The sequence below is a fragment of the Dermacentor variabilis genome, chromosome 6 (genome assembly GCF_050947875.1).
Source record: "Dermacentor variabilis isolate Ectoservices chromosome 6, ASM5094787v1, whole genome shotgun sequence".
NCBI lineage: Eukaryota > Metazoa > Arthropoda > Arachnida > Ixodida > Ixodidae > Dermacentor > Dermacentor variabilis.
Window position 1 is genome coordinate 146,094,165 of NC_134573.1, and position 16,554 is coordinate 146,110,718.

A 16,554-nucleotide genomic window follows, 5' to 3' on the forward strand; every position below is an offset into this window, starting at 1 on the left:
CTTGATGTGGGGGTTGTCCTTCATTCATTTCAACCAGCGTACAAAACACTGACACAGAAGAGATGAGACCAGCGCTGTATATCAATTAGAATTTTATTTGAGATGCACATTGTGTTTGTGACCAGGTAAGCAGCAAAAAAATAGAGGATGATTTGCCAGGAAATAAATACTTTGAAGCCATAAGCGATGAGCTGTGAAGTCCCATTAATGAAGTAAGTAAATACATTTCTTCAAAATTTTTAAGTCATGCCATCTTACAAGTTTGATTTCGGAATTGTGGCCGTCATGTTCCTCGGCAAATACGAACCCAACAAAGGAGCCGCCTTACATAGGCATTCGTGTGTGTGGGTGCGTGCGTGTGTTCTTAAGCGTGTGTATGGAAATCCGGAACACGCGTGTTAAATTGAGCATATCGATTGATCATGTGCGCTTGTAATGTTTATGCGCTGTAACATTTATAAACGACGTGCCAAAGCAAAACACACACAAAAAAAAGTTTGCACCCTTTGGAGTGTATCTCTGCCACACAACGATAATCGTCATCTGCCTTGATGCGCTTCCTTTCTTGGAAACGACGCGCCCACTACTTTCCTGTCGGGAATGCTATGTCATGCTGATAACGCGCATGCCGTTCGTTACTGGAAAGTACCGGGCTCGCAGCGTTAAAGAAAGGAAACTCATCAAGGCAGATGACGATTGTTGTTGTGTGGCAGATATGCACCCCAAAGGGTCCAAACTTTATTTAGGGCGCAGTCCAAGTTAATGCTTAGCCAGTGTAAGTAAAACAAGAAAATAAGCTCAAATGACGTGGTAAAAACGCATGTCACGTGATATGACATACACCTTGCGCGTCGTTGTGAGCGAACACGAACCTCCTTGTCTTTATATCTTCGAAATCGCTATTTCTCGATGTCGACCGCTCGCAGAGAAGATACCGAAACCGAAATTGAGTGACTAAAACAACATGGCACATTTTTTTTTTGTTTTATATCTATATGTCTTAGTAAAATGTGTTGCTTTATGTCGAAGATATTGTTTCGCCGTTACTAGAAAGTATGTGTAGCTTTTTTTGTCAACCTTCTAAATGTAGTTTTTGTTTCTTGAGCAACTGCGGCTTGCCACTTAGCGGCCGACTCTACATATTTTAATGCGAAAAAACATGGGTGACTCGACGGCAGCGGGAGGTGAGAAGTGCGACAATTGTTTCTCTAATGTTAAGTCCCTTTAGCGTTGGAGCATCATTCGGTGTTCAGAGATGACAGGAGACACTAAGGACTTGTGTTAATCTTACATTTTGTAAGAGGTAAAGTCTGACAGAAGCAAGAAATATTTTAAGAAGGACGAGCTTTTGGTTTGTGTTGGTGTGCGCATCTAATCTCATTTATGTTGTACACTACACGTCATTACAGCCTCCCGGTGTACATGATGTCAAGCGTGCCTGTGTGCTGGCTGTTTGAAATTAGCTGCGCAATGCAATTTGATCCGTGCATTGCGGTTTGATCAGCGCTGTGAACGTCAGCCACGTGTGACTATTATCGTCTGAGTTGATTGGAGTGCGCTGCAACCATTGCCATATGCTCCTGACACTAAAATGCTGGCGCAGAGGGATCGTTTGCCACTGCAGACGGTGGCGTTTGTAGACTGAATGTTGGCTGATTGATCGCACAAGTGGCTTTGAGAAAGAAATGCGTTGGCGGCCGTTTATTGCAATGAGGCTGGGCCCCTTTGTGCACCGGTGTTCTAAATGTGGGATTAACAATGTTTTAACTCGGCAATTGCAAAAGGGCACGGCTGTACTGCTGGCCTCAGCGCGAATATTATTTGCTCAAGGAACCGAGCAAACGTTTCCGCTACAGAAAGCAGCGTCGTGTGGTTTAGGTTCGTTTTATTATTATTTTGCTTGTTTCCGAAGCGCACATAGGTGACATTTTCGTATCGGTTTTAAACTTGCCCAATTTGTACAAACGTTCAGGACACGGAAGCAAATTAAAAGAGCGTTCGTGGCAGTTTAGTTTAAACTATACTAGCGAAACTAGTTTCATGGGTAATATATTGCAAACGTTGTACAGTAATGTTGAATAATGGCATGACCACACAAAGCACTGGTGAGCTAGTTGTGGTAATCACTTTCGTCATCTCGGGCACTGCAGTAATTGTCATATCACCTTAAGGTGTAATGTACATTCTTTCACTTTATAAATGCTGTTTTGGTACACAAACCAGGTTCACACAACAAAAATGGGTACGAGCAACAAAAGGTGTGTGTGCGACTTCACCATTTAGCCTTGTAGGTTTGCATCATATCTTCATTGAATGTTGCTTTGACAAAGGGGCCAGGTATGAATGGTTCTAACAGTTAAATGGTTTGCTCATTCGCACCCAAATTTCATGTGTAGGTCATACTCGGGGACATATTTTGTTCATTTTTTCATGTTTGACAACAGGGCTTGCCCGTTCATATGGAATTAATCAGAAGTGTGCATCATCTGCAGCAGTGCCAGGCAGAAATGTACATTATCTTAACGGGCGCCACTAGAAGCGCAAATCTACTGTACATTCTGTCTTCTCCACAATTGGTGTTTAGCCTTCCTATGACAATGGCAGCATTCCTTCCAATGAGAAAATCTACATTTCTTGTCTGGCATTGTCACAGATTCTGTGTACTTCGTATTCAGTCAGGACAAGATACGCAAGTGCTTCATTCAAATGTGGTGTAAAACAATGCATCACGAAAATCCCCATTTGTTTGAAATTTGAGGATGAATAATCCAGTCGGTTAGCCAGAAGAGGCTATTTATACTTGGCTCTCACATGGACACAACATCTTGTGCATTTTAGCATGTACCTAATCAAGGCACTGCCCATTGTAGGCACCTTGAAGATATTGTTTAGCTGTTTTACTGAATATATTGTAATGTGAATGATTCTAATGTTCGGAAGCAATATTAGAATGAATGAATGAACAAAAGCTTCATTTCTATAACCCCGAGTTGACGCTTGGCCAGCGTCATGACACGTTAAACTGTCATTTGCCGGCACTTTATTAAAGTTATCCCTATCCCTATCTTATGCTGATGCTTAATACCAGTGTGGGTTGTCTCTGTTCAGGCGGCCCCTAAGTTGTCTATTATGGCCTTTTAGATAGCGTTGAAGAAGCAGAGCAGGTGTAGATGTGTTCCCAATTACCCCTGTTGAGAACAAACTCTTGCTGCTATTGTTTGGGCTGAAAGGGTTGAAATACAGTGCTGTAGCCAAAATTGTGCTATGGAAGTAGAGTTGTGGTTTGTTACGAAAACTTCTTTCGCAATATTTCTTGAATTTCTTATTTTACTGTGATCTATATTAAAGGCGCTTTTGTAGGAAACGTGCCTGCGCATTGTGTCCTACAAATGACATGAAGTCTGCTGCCACGTCACAGGTCTGTGATCAGCGTATGGCGACGTCACTTGGCCCTAACTGCACTGGTGGAGTTACAGCTTCAACTCATTGCATATGCTTATGACAGTGTCCTTTAGTGCTTCTGCTGTGTGCCCTCAATAATTTTCTGTACTCTGGCTGGCTGAACGCTGAAGCTTACGTGCTTCTAGCTTGCTGTAGATGAAAAAGAAGGCACCCAGCACAGCCGCCTGTGCAGTTTTTACGAACTATAGAACAGAACACACAATTCTCGTGTCAAATATGTCATTTGCAGACCAAAGCAATAGAGTAGAGGCTAGGGCAAATTGTTAACATTGATTGGGGGGGGGAGGGGGGTCTGCACTGTGTGCAACACAAAGACAAGAGAAGGGCCTGTTTGTGTTTTATTCTCTTGTCCTTGTCCTCTTCACTGCACCCATTGTTACAAGGAAATTAGTGCTTGCTTTCCCGTTTCCTGTAGCTTCACAGAGTCTTGAAACCTTTATTGCTTGAAGCTCCACATCGTTCTGCCGCTATATCCTGTTTCAGCTCCGGGCCTATCGGCACCCATTGACAAGGCGACAGGTGATGCCAAAGTGAATGGGCCAGCCACAGGAGCCCTGAAGACGCTTACAAGTGTCTCGCTCACTGGTGACGGCAACGGAAACTCGAACGTGGAAGGCAACGTGCTTGGCTCCGTGAACGGCAGCCCCGTGAAGCGCCAGGACGCATCTGACTCGGAGAAGAGCTTGTCCCTTCTCACAGCCAACGGTGAGGGAGACCAGTCCAAAGCAGTTTCATCACCAGAGCACTTCTCCACTGCTGACGAAGGTGAAATTGGCGAGGAAACTGCTGATGGCGACTCTGAGGAGGACAGCTTTCTTTCAAGGGAGACGGGTACGACTACCACTTCTTAGCAATACGTCACACGAGTCAGAAAGAATGCATAAGCTGTGTATAGGCTATGCATGCTTCACTTTGGTTGCAGAAAGCCTACGCTGCACCTGCTAGTGAAGTGGTGCAGCTACATTCTGCAACGTTTTGAGGACTATAGAAAACATTATAGTGTTTAGTGTGAGGGCATGAATGGATGCAGACACGACACCACAGCGCACTGCATTGTTTTGACATTTCTTTACTGGTGCGCCCAATAATTAGCAATTTCAGAAATTGTGCTTGTTATTAATAATTGCTGTTGTCAAAGTCATTGTTTTCAGAGGTTGTGTGAGAACTTCCTAGGAACACCACAGTGTTCTGCAAGCCACTATGACCTTTTGTATCTTGAAAAGGTGGCTGTGGTGCCTGCATCATTGCTGTGTTTTCAGCACGAGAGTAGCACAGTCGGTTCCTTCTTGAATTGTCCATGGTGTTGCGGCTTAGGGTGGCGTTCAGGGCGTGGCATCCACCAAGCCCATCGGTTGCTACGTCAGGTTGTAGGAACTGAAGGAAAAAGGGTTTATTAGCTTAGTTACACGGCTCCAGTTACGGAAGCCCACTCTATGCAGGAGCAAGTTAAATGTCCGAGCTCACATCAGGACCCTCTGTCGTCCTGCTCTTAAAGTCTCTGCTTTCAAGAGAAAGCTTTAGCTCGACTGCTCCTATCTAAATAAGTGCAAAAGGAGAATTAGTTAAATTTGACGAGGTTTGCTGCATTTAAAAGAAAAACTTAAAATCTAGTGACTGTTGGTTTTGAATGTTTGATTTATATTGTCAATTTTTTATTAAAAATTGGCAAAAATCGGTAGCAAAAACCAGTCTGTAGAATGGTGGCATTTACAGACCAGATCCTATCCGAGTCCAGCTATTATGCACCTAATACACTCAGATTTATGCCCAACGGACAAGTGCAGACATTGCAACTCTAGAGCCACCCTGGAGCATATCCTATGGGAATGTACGGCTGTAATACAGGATAACGGTGATGCAGCCTCAAACAGCGACAGCCTCTGCACCCGCTGGGAGTTTGCGTTGCTCAACTCGGACCTGCAGCACCAACTCTGGGCCCGTCCAGCGAGCCGAGGAAGCTGCCAATGGCCAATAGCCCTTGGCTGAAGCCTAGGCGGGGTCCAGGCCCACCCCACTATATCGCAGGGCACTGACTAAAGTTATTTGAATGAATGAATGAAAAATCTATAATTTTCAGAAAACGAAACTACTATCAAGTTCACAACTCCAACTGAGCAAGAAAATATGATATCACAATTCTGTGAATTGCATCTGATAGTACTTCTAAAGTGGACAAAATTGATAGGTTGCACGTGAATCTAAAAAAATTTATTAATATGGAAATACAGCTTTTGCAGAACCCTTGTACACTATGTAAAAAATTCATGTAATATATAAATTGACATACTGAATTTATCCGCTTTGAATGATCTAATGGACACCGTTTACAGAATCGCGATATCTGTTCTTGATGGTGAGCTATTAATTTGTAAACTTTGCGCTTCTATTCTTTTTTTTTTTAACTTCCGAATTTTTTAAGATTCTTTCAACAAAATTCAGGCCCTGAGTAGAAAATCCACTTCCAACAGTCACCAGAATTGGACTTTCTCTCTCAAATGCAACAAATTTCATTAAAATCAGTCCAGGAGTTATCGCAAAAAAAGCGTTTTTGCATTTTACATGCATTTGAATAGGCCGCGTCGGAGTTGGGCCCGAGCTAAAGCTTCCTCTTAATACCGTCGTTTTCCCTGGGCAAGTCGATTAGGGAATCTGAAGACTGTCCAGCAGCAAACCACAATCCTCGACTCCGTTGCGATACTGCGCCCATGCTCGCAACACTTTGCAGTAACTCTGCCTCGGAAGCTCGATGGTATGGATATGCGGCAGGACCTGCGAATCCAGGGTCTCCGTCGTTTAGTAGCATTGGATGCCGCCCCCCCCCCCCCCCTTCCCTTTCATCCTTAGTTCAGGCTCAGGCTGTCAGGTAATGGTGGTTTTGGGGGCCTTTTGTGGACCCGTCTAGAATCGGTGTCCACGCTACGTTGACCTCTGGATTGGTGCTGATGGATGGGTGATGGTTTGCCTCGTGGCAAACGTCTAATTAACTGCGTCTCCCAGGTCGCCTTCGTTGTTTGGTAGCAATGGGTGGGACCCCCTCCCCTTTCACGCTTAGCTCAGGCTGCCAGGTAATGGTATGGCGGTGGCCTTTATTTAGGACCCATCAAGAGTTGATATCGACGCTGTGTTGACGTCTGGATAGGCACTGATGGATGGGCGGGTGTTTGCCTTGGGGCAAAAGGCCAGTTAACGCCTTTGTGGTGTTGGGACATAACAATGATTGAACCGAGCAAATTGTTGTTTATTTCGGGCTAAACTGAAAACTTTCATTTAGTTATATGTTATTAAGCTAAGGACAAATAGAAAAATATCGCACACTTGAATTTAAATGGTGACACATCAGTAGTGATAGCAATTATAACCGCTTATTTCCATAATGTTGCAGCGTACATTACACTGCTTCTATTTGTTGATTTACGAATCCTTTGTTTTGCCCAAACAGAAGATGTGCAGTCTGATACAGAGTCGGAAGGCGTCGGCGAAGGCTTGGAGCTAAGAAACGTTGGTGGCGACGCCAAGCACGCAATGCCGATGGCTGTGAAGAGGGTTCGCAAGGAGAACCCTGAGCTTCCTGAAACAGTAACTGTATTGAAGACGCAGGAAGGCTCTGTGGTCTACCTGGTGGGGACTGCACACTTCAGTCTCGAGAGCCAGGAAGATGTGGCGAAGGTAGGTTTATGTCAAGTCTAGATCGTGTTAGGCTGGTCAATCTAATCTTTTTTGTGCTGTATGGCATAAATAAAAAAGTTGCATTGAAAGCATCGCAAGCTGCCTGAAATTGCGCAGGTGTTTTAAACAATTTAGAATATTGAATTGTCTGAGCGGTTTATCACATGTTAGGCATGCTTTAATGAAGATAATAATCAAATTTCTCTGGACAGAGCAGTTGATTACGTGGCAGTTTCATGTCAGCTGTAGCCTGCAGGGGTAGAGTGTCGTCTGTAACTGAGAAGGGAATGCTCGCCATAGTGGCTCAGTGGCTATGGTGTTTTACTGCTGATCGTGAGGTTGTGGGTTCGGTTCCTGCTCACAGTGGCCACGTTTCAAATGCAAATACACTAATCTATTTAGATTAAGGTATACATTAAAGAATTTTAGGTGGTCAGAATTAATTCTGAGCTCTCTGATATGGTGTCTTTGATAGCCCTAGTGTTGTTTGTGATGTTAAACACCATGAATCAATCAAATAGAGAATGTGACTTTTGCTCTACATGGAAAGCTTGCCTATGCAGTCCAGTGTAAGTGTGACAACTTTGAATACAAGCAGCTGAAAATAGCAGTTGCTTTCTATAACTGTTGATTATATTGTTCAATGTTTTGTAAAAAAAAAAAAGTGCTTTGCAAGACATGATTTTTTTTTTTCTGGTTTCATGCATGTGCTTTCTGCTTCCAGACAATCCAAGAAACTCAGCCGGATGTTGTTTTGATAGAACTGTGCAAGAGTCGGCTAAACATATTGTCCTTCGATGAGGAGGTTATTCTCAAAGAGTCGCAGAGCATGAACATGGAGAAAATGATGACGACAATCAAACAGGTTGGTGTCTGATTAGTTGGGGGAGTTATGTGGTGCTATCACATATTTTTGCGCATTTGGGTTTTGATTAGTTCATTTCATTGGTGCCTTTGGAATGCTTCATTGTAAGCGAAATGCTTATCTTGTTAGTATGATAGGGATTTTTCTTTTCTTTCAAGAGTGTAGCCACCACCCTGTCGTATTGTAGTTTGTAAGCTTTTCACTTCACCTGGTGTGAGATTTTGGACTTTGTTATGTCATTTTCATTTTCTAAATAGGTAGTAGATGTTTGGCATTGACCTTTAGTCTGGTTTGTTAATTTTTATATAGTTCGTTATTTTCTTCACCCTGTTATCTTCATCCTACATTGTCAGCATAAGATGCAGCTGTGGTATCTTCCCTGTAATGATTATCATCATGTTGAGACAACCATAAATAAAGCATATATATATATATATGTGCTTATTAAAAAGTAAAGGCAATTTTCACATTGCCATCTGTATTTCCACACTGGAAGAACTACACGTATCACTGTTGTCCGCATGTGCCCCCTGCACGGCAATGCACATTTGGTATCGTGCAATGAGCTTCTGTATGTTGTGCACGAAAAAGGTGTTTGGTTGCTCACAAGGCCTCATATGCGCTGCTTGCTAGACCTCGTCATCTAACCTGAACTGATGACCATGCCATACCACCTTCAAAGGACCAAAAATGTGGTAATTCAATGGCACCAGCTCAAAGCTATAATGAGGATGGAGAAGCAACTCAAAGCCAAGCCAGTGCACCTTGTCTATTGTTGCCCTTGCTCTATGAGGCCTGGTATTATTGTGCAGTATGAGCATTTCCTTAAACTCGTCGCTTCTTCTTTGCGGATGGGATACAGAAGCTGATTTAACGATTTGGAAAGTGCATTACCTTGCAGGGGGCACATATAGAAAAGGTGATATGTTTAGGCCTTCTTCTTGTGTGGAAATAAATATGTTACGTGAAAACAGACTTTTTGATGCACCCTCGTACAATTTCAGGAACAACCAATTTCGAACCTGGGACCTTCCCTTCTAAAAATTAATCTTCTTGCCAACTATGCTGCCAAGAGGTTGACAGAGTCCAAGCATAAAGGGCAAGAAATAGCTTACAGTGCAGTTTTTGATATCCTGATAAACCAGGCGCAAGGCAAAGGAATGCAATTAAAGCTAGTGATGTTAAGTGCAAAATAAGAAAGTGGAGAAAGAAAAAAGCTGTGGTGGTTCTGAGCAGGATATTTTTGCTGTGCTATGTGTCTCTGTCTTCATTTTTTCAACTGCTACTTCACAAAGCGAATCTTACTTTGAGTAATAAATGAACCACTTGTTGCTGTCGCTGCTTTGAACTTTGGGTGAAAATGCAACTTTTTCCATCTGTGATTGGTGCTTGTTCAACACATTTGTTTTCTTCTTCTCTTAGAACGGCCTCGTCCAGGGCATCATGTACATCCTCTTGCTCAGCATGTCGGCACACCTTACGCGACAACTGGGGATGGCACCCGGGGGAGAGTTTCGCCGAGCAGTGCAAGAGGTGAGCTTAGTTGCACTGTGACTTCTGAGCTTGTAGCACTTGCCCAATGTGTGCAGTAACCAAGTGGCATCCCTACGGTGATGCTGTTCCCCCTGCCTTGGTCAAAAGAAGGCACAACCTCCCGAACTTGCCGGCTGAGTTTAAGGTTATCATAGTGGGTTCTTCTTGGGCAAGTTCGTCGATATTTGTTGAAGCCATTGTAGTGCACTTAAAACTAGCACCAAGAACAGAGGACAAGACACCACGAGAACTACACTCGCAACTGCTTTATTGAAGTTGCACAGCCAAGCAGGAAAAGCATACAGAATAATGCACATGCATAAAGTTCAGCATGAGAAAGAAAAAGAAATTGAAAAACCTAATCTCACTTTCAAATGCCCGTTACCCATTATAATAAGCTTAAACTCGACTAGCAGGTCTAGGAGGTTGTGCCTTCTTTTGACCAAGGCAGGGAGAACAGCATTACCATAAGGATGTCACTAGGCTTTCACACACAATATGATAATGTGTTGCTGATGCCATCTGTGCTTCTTTTTTCGTATGTGGAAAGCCTGCAAAAGTTTGCGTGCAATGGTTTCTTTGCTTCTGCCCAAAATTTTAATCCCGTGAAACTGAGGCTCTCACTTGCAAGCCAAGCAATGTGAAAGACAGTAGAGCTGCTGCTTGACTGTTTTACAGTTTGTGGGTGTGTTCATTGTTGATATTTGCTGTTCAACCTACTGCCAAGCATTATGGTTTTACATGGCTGGTGCAGTATGAATACCAGACATAATTATGACTGAGAATATAGTGTAAATTCAAATTTTAACATCCGTGATTCTCATAGAAGACATAACCTTGCCCACTGTGGAAACTCAGTAGCTATAGTATTCTCCTACTCAGCGCAAGTTGCGAGTCCGATTCCTGCTCGCCGCGGCCGCATTCCATTTGGGGTGGAATGCAAGAACACTCATGTACCATGCTTTGGGTGCACGTTAAAGGACCCCTTGTGGTCAAAATCCATCCACAGCCTTCCACTGCTTACTGTATCTGTCACTGCTTGCAAGTTGCTTTGGGACGTTAAACTCCATAAACTTTAATTCAGAGATAACCTTGCACTTTTTGTTCGTTGAGAAGGGATGCTGTGCATGTGAAGCTACTAAATGCACTACATGTTCTGCCGTCTCCTCCTCCTTTTGGTCATTGCAATCATTAGGCAGAGAAAGTGAAAGGCTGCCTGATCCACCTTGGAGATCGTCCGCTGCAGATCACACTTCAGAGGGCGTTGGCTGCCCTGAGTGTCTGGCAAAAGCTGCGCTTAGCATGGCACATGATCACAGCCAAGGATCCAATCAGGCAAGCAAATCTGTCTGAATATTTTGTTTTGAAAGTGTGAAACTCTCGCATCCCACTGTTTCCTGTATTATTACTTGGTCCAAAATGGAAATCGTCTTTCGGTGCAGCGAATGCTTTCAACGATAGCTGATAACTTTAGTTGTCTATTTTAAGAAACTTTTCCCTTGAATGTCTAGTCATGAGTTCATAGTCTTTTATGTGTGTCACACAAGCTAATGAGCAAAAGTGTTCTGAGCATTTCTGTGTAAGGAAGTTAGAAGCTCTGCTCCTCTATTGGTTTCTTATCCATATGTAGGGAAAAGGTTGATGTTAGTTGCTTGTGCTTGGTGACATGGGGATGAATTTGCATTATAAACGGAACAGAGTGTCTATACCACCATACCTCAGCCAGACATTGCAATCTATTGCCCGGTTTCTTCTTGTTTCTTATATCGTATTCATGGAAAAAACAAGTTCTAAGAAAGGAGAGCCGTGCTTCTGACATGGTCGTGTTCTTGTCTGCATGCAGCAAGGAGGAGGTGGAGCGCTGCAAGAAGCAGGACTTGCTGGAGGAAATGCTGGCTGAGATGACGGGCGAATTCCCAGCTCTAAGCAAAGTGTTTGTGCGGGAACGGGACATCTTCCTGGCGTACTCCCTACGACTCGCTGCCAGCCCCATGCCTTGCATGAACAACCCTTCTGGTGAGCACAGCGTTTCCTTCAAATTCACATTTCCCTAAGTGGGTGGTTACTTCTATCGCACGGTTCCTTCACGGCAGTGAGTTTGGCATTACCACGAAGTGTTCGTGTTGAAATGTGGTGTGGGCTTCACGGCAATAAGAATAGCATTGCTGTGAAGCAGGATTGTGTTTTAACAGAGAACAACGCTGAGAAAGGCAATGACAGCGTACAAATGTGCTTCTAGAGCTTTGCTTTGTGGCAGCGACATGTGGGCCTGCTTATACAAAGATGCTAGCATTGTTGCACGCATTGTTTTGTTTTAGTTCTAGCCACCGTGGTGGCTTAGCGGCTATGGTGTTCTGCTGCTTATCATATGGCCGCGGGTTCAAATCCCACCCACGGCAGCTGCCTGACGACAGGGATGGAATGCAAAAATGCTTGTGCACCCTGCTTTGGGTGCACGTTGAAGAACCTCAGGCAGTCAAAATAATCTGGAGCCTTCCATACAATGCCCCTCATAACCCACTGTAAGCTGCACAGTTTTTAGTTGAATCTTTTGTTTTTAAGGGATTGCAATGAAGAAGCCTTTCGTTATGCACAGTAAATATGCGCATGATCTATGTGTTCGTGTGTGTGTGTGTGTGTGTGTGTGTGTGCATGCGTACGTACGTGCCTTGCATACAGTTACTCTTCATTCTGTTGAATAAATTGTTGGTTAACGGGGTGTGCAGGTGAGCAGCCAACGGTTGTGGTTGGTGTTGTGGGCATTGGCCATGTTCCTGGCATTGTGGAGAACTGGGACAAGGTGTCTGATGTTGACATTCCTCCCATTATGAGGTGAGCTCTCTCTCTCATTTGCTGTGCCTTAGGATCGCTGCTATAACTGGTCAGCATATTTCAATTACACTTAGTCTGGTCCTCAAACTGTCTTAGTTGATCAGGGCTCATTTCTGTCAAAAAACATTAGGCACATATTATTGACCACATGCTTATAAAATTCTGAAAGACAACCATATTACGAAATAAAAATGAACATAGTATTGTATGGATATTTTGCACCTGTAGCAACCACAAGTATGCTAAAATAAACTGGGAATACATCCACTCCTGTTTAAAATGTCATGATTCATTCATGTTTGTACAGTAGCACTTTGTTCATCTTAATGTTAGAACAATATGCTCATTTGACATTTAGTTTGGCACTTCGAACAGTGTGTGGTATTGTGTCATTATAGGCTATACCTTATAGCCTAGTTACAGTCTAACCTCAATATAACGAAAACAGATATAACGAAGTAGATTGCAAAGCAGCCCCTGAAACACTTCTTTAGCGTAGTTAAAAACGTTGCGAATATGTTAATGAGGCTCCTGCAAACGTGTGAGCCAAATATTATTGTACTGCATGCAACAGGAAACGTAAGTTCTGATGTCAAAAGCAGTGAACAGACACTTGCTCTCACATTTGCAGAGTCATCATCGAAAGCTAATCAAAAGCAGCTGGCCGACCAATGCTATTGGCTCATTTCGTGATTGCAAGAACATTCTCAGTAATACATAATTGCTAATTTTAAGTTGAATGAATGAAGCATATGCAATGTCTAATAATAAATAAAAGAAATATGCAGTCTGCAATCTCGAAAAGACTGAAAAATCATTGCGCTGCACATATCTGGGCCTGCTGCACGTGACCTCGGAGATGACAGCGGCGTGCTGCTTAGCATAGTCTACTGCAGATGCCTGATGATCCCTTTCACCGCCGCAACACTAAACTTTCTCCGTGACTATGCCCTCTTGGCTTCTCCGCTGTGTAGCTTCCAGTGCAATTGTGGAGACGAAAAGAGAGAGAAAGCCAGTTACGGTGCGATAACTCCACTTGTACTTGAAGGATTTGAAAAATTTTTTGCGGTATTAGAGGCGTTGGATGGCATACTTCAATAGTGAAACCATTCTGCGGTTAGTTAGGAAATTGTTTCAGGGCCCCTTTCAGTGTTTTCTGCCAATATCACTGTGTAGTGAATATATGCTTATAACGAATATCAGATATAACAAAGGCTTTTTTTTTCTTTCTAAAATGTGACTTCGTTATAACAAGGTTAAACTGTAATAGAATGTGGTGTTACTGAAGTGGTGTACACCCACTGCTGTGGCTCGGTGTCTGTGGCGTTGTACTTCTGATCATATCGCAGGATTGATTCCCGATTGCGGCGGCCACATTTCAGTGAGGGCTGAATTTGAAAAATGCTCATGTACTGAGCTCTCAATAGACATTAAGAAATCTAAGCTGTACCAGTAATCAAAAATAATTCCAAGTCTTTTACTATGGCATCTCTTTCATAGCTCCTGTCTTGCTTTGGAATATTTAAAAGGGCCCTGAACCACTTTTTATCAAAATGGAGAAGGGCATTTAAAGTGAAACTAGGCTATTTCAGAAATATCTACCACAAAAAGTGTTTCAATGCATTTAGCAGATGTGGAGTTATTGGCAATCAAACTCTGCCTCCGCTGTGCTCCCATTCCTTCTTCACTGCCTTGCACTGCGAAGGCTACGGCACAATTAGGCGTGCCCACAACACTCCGGAGTGTCTTCTAAATGTCACCGTGGCGCGCAGTTAGAATTTAATTTTTGATGTTAACGTAGACACCACGACTTCCGCCCTTGGTGCTTATGACATGCTAAACATAAGCCAAACGTGGTTGTCCTCAGCTAACCGCAGTGCGTTCACCCAGTAGACTTGTGGCGGTGCCCCGCAGTGGCCGCGGTACCTACGCCATGTCGCCGACCGCAGCTTGATGTCAGCTATAGGCCAATAGCAGCCATCTAAGGGAATGATGAAATAAAGCGTCCAGAAGAGAGTGAGAACAGGGCCTTCTGTTGAAAAGAGATCATTTGATAGAAAGGTGACTTTGCGATCCGCTTGCGAGCTGCTTGTAAAACGACAGCAAAACTTGGTTGAGATGTTCACAGCAGCGTATGCTACCCGTGGACTATGTCATTTCACCAAGCCCGGGGGTGGCTCTTGGCCCCTTTAACATAAATAGTCAATGAAGTAACTGCTCAAGCAATAAATAATAAAAGCACCTGGATGACCATATAGTTGCCTTGTTTTGTTCATTACATCACATCACTGCCAGTTAAGAATGAAGTATAGCTGCATAATGTATTTGCACGAATACTGGGTGTCCAAAAATTAATCATGCAGTGGAAATGGTGGTCTTAATATTTGAAGTTTTCTTACCGCAGTGTAGCAATGTTGACCGTGTTCACCACTGTCTTGAAGACTTGTCTGCACATGATGCTGTACATTGTTAAACACTTGGTGGACGGTTGCTGGAGTTATCTGTGCAGTGTTCTGGGTAATGGTGGTCTGTAGCTCCTGCAGTGTGTGAGGATTGTTCTCATACACTTGACCTTTGAGTGCACCCCACAGACATTATCAGACTAACTACAGGTGTTGTGCTCTCATATCGCACATGAAACTGGAATGTCACTCACAATTATTATCATATTTTGGTTTATTTTCTCACTGCATTGTTGCTTTTTGGACGCTGAGTACAGCACGAGGTAATTTTTTTACAGACTTTTTAGCCTTACTAAGGACCTTGCGTTATATTCAAAACCATGCTCCAAATGTAATGCGAAAAGTTTTTCCCCAAGAAGCTCTGTGGGAAAGTCGATGTTGATGGCAGCTGGCACTCGTATTAATGTTGATGCCATTGTGCACAAAAATCCCTAGGAACAAGAGTGAGTTGTCGCGTACACTCCTGAAGATGTTTTCATTTTGTGTTTGCATTTCCGTACATTGATAGTAATGTTTCCATGTCATATTGAATTCCTTGCAGAATTCCGGAACCTTCACTACCGTCCAAGATGCTCAAGTTCAGCATCAAGGCCTCCCTAATCTCGCTGGTCGCATGGGGGTGTTGGAAAGCACTGCCTCCCTCCGTCACCCAAAAACCTATCGAATGGGTTTATGCGTTCTACCCTCACTAGACGCGAGGCCGCCCTAAATATGAATACAGGCGACCGCTGTGGAAAGCAGGCCTCTATCTGCTTTCGATAGAACTGTGCGAGAATGATGTGTTGCCTAGCTTCACCGTATCACCTGTCACTGACGGCAGAATGAAAGCGGGGTGCCATGGCTGACCATATCGAAGTTTGTTACTGGTCATGATGGAAACGAGGAAACTTTCACCGTTGTTGATTCTTTTTTTGGGGATCTATACCTGCACTCAATCGTTCATTGTGCATCACCAAATTTGCGGACCTCCCACATGGTTCCAAAGCAGCACTGTTGATCATGTTGGTGCTCCATTAAACCGTTTAAAGAAAATGCTTGTGATATGTCACTATGCTGATCTTGTTTCCGTCAAGCACTGCTGTCCGTTGCTGGGTTTTTAGCATAAATGACATTGAGAAATGTGGTACTTGCAGTGTCTGCTTCTTGCAACCTTAGCTTATATATACCTTGTAGTTTCATTGCCTTTTCCATTTTTTCTTTTCTTTTTTTTTTTTCCCTTTTTGCACGGCCTATTGCGGTTTCATGTGTCAAAGCAGTGATAGGCAGCCACAAGTCTACACAGAAGCCCCCTTACTCCTCTCCCTCTACCCCCCATTTTCTTCTGAACTTGTTTGGCATTTTTATGTGTTTGTACGTATATCTGAATTTCTGTCCTGCCTACTATGGCACAAGTGGCATGTCATGAATATTAAAGTGTATTGTATTTATTATCTGGTGGTGTGGTTTCTCTTTCACCGTAAAATATACTTGTCCTTTAAGAAGAAACTCAGCAGTGCGTGAATGTGATGACGATGACAAAGTGGATCTGTCACAATTTGGCTTTATGTTTATATAAGCTTGTCTTTGAGAGTGACTGAATAGCTCCCGAGCATGCGTCACACCTAATGCTTCCAGAGCACTTGGAGACGACCGAGCTTTCAAGCAAGTTGGTGCTGGAACTACAGAACACTGACGAAATGCAGTCTGGAATGGTCATTTTAATTTGACACGTTACCAACAGCTTGCACTTAACTT

General features: G+C 43.3%; 1 protein-coding gene across 1 annotated transcript; it reads left to right on the forward strand.

Moving 5' to 3' along the window:
- Positions 1-1,039: 1,039 nt before the first annotated feature.
- Positions 1,040-16,250, forward strand: LOC142585412 (traB domain-containing protein). Its single transcript, XM_075696168.1, has 9 exons — positions 1,040-1,184; positions 3,946-4,293; positions 6,902-7,128; positions 7,853-7,993; positions 9,416-9,526; positions 10,722-10,861; positions 11,370-11,542; positions 12,253-12,358; positions 15,362-16,250. Exons 1-9 carry the CDS (start codon positions 1,148-1,150, stop codon positions 15,510-15,512), a joined length of 1,434 nt encoding a protein of 477 aa, XP_075552283.1. The 5' UTR covers positions 1,040-1,147; the 3' UTR covers positions 15,513-16,250.
- The last annotated feature ends 304 nt before the right edge of the window (positions 16,251-16,554 follow it).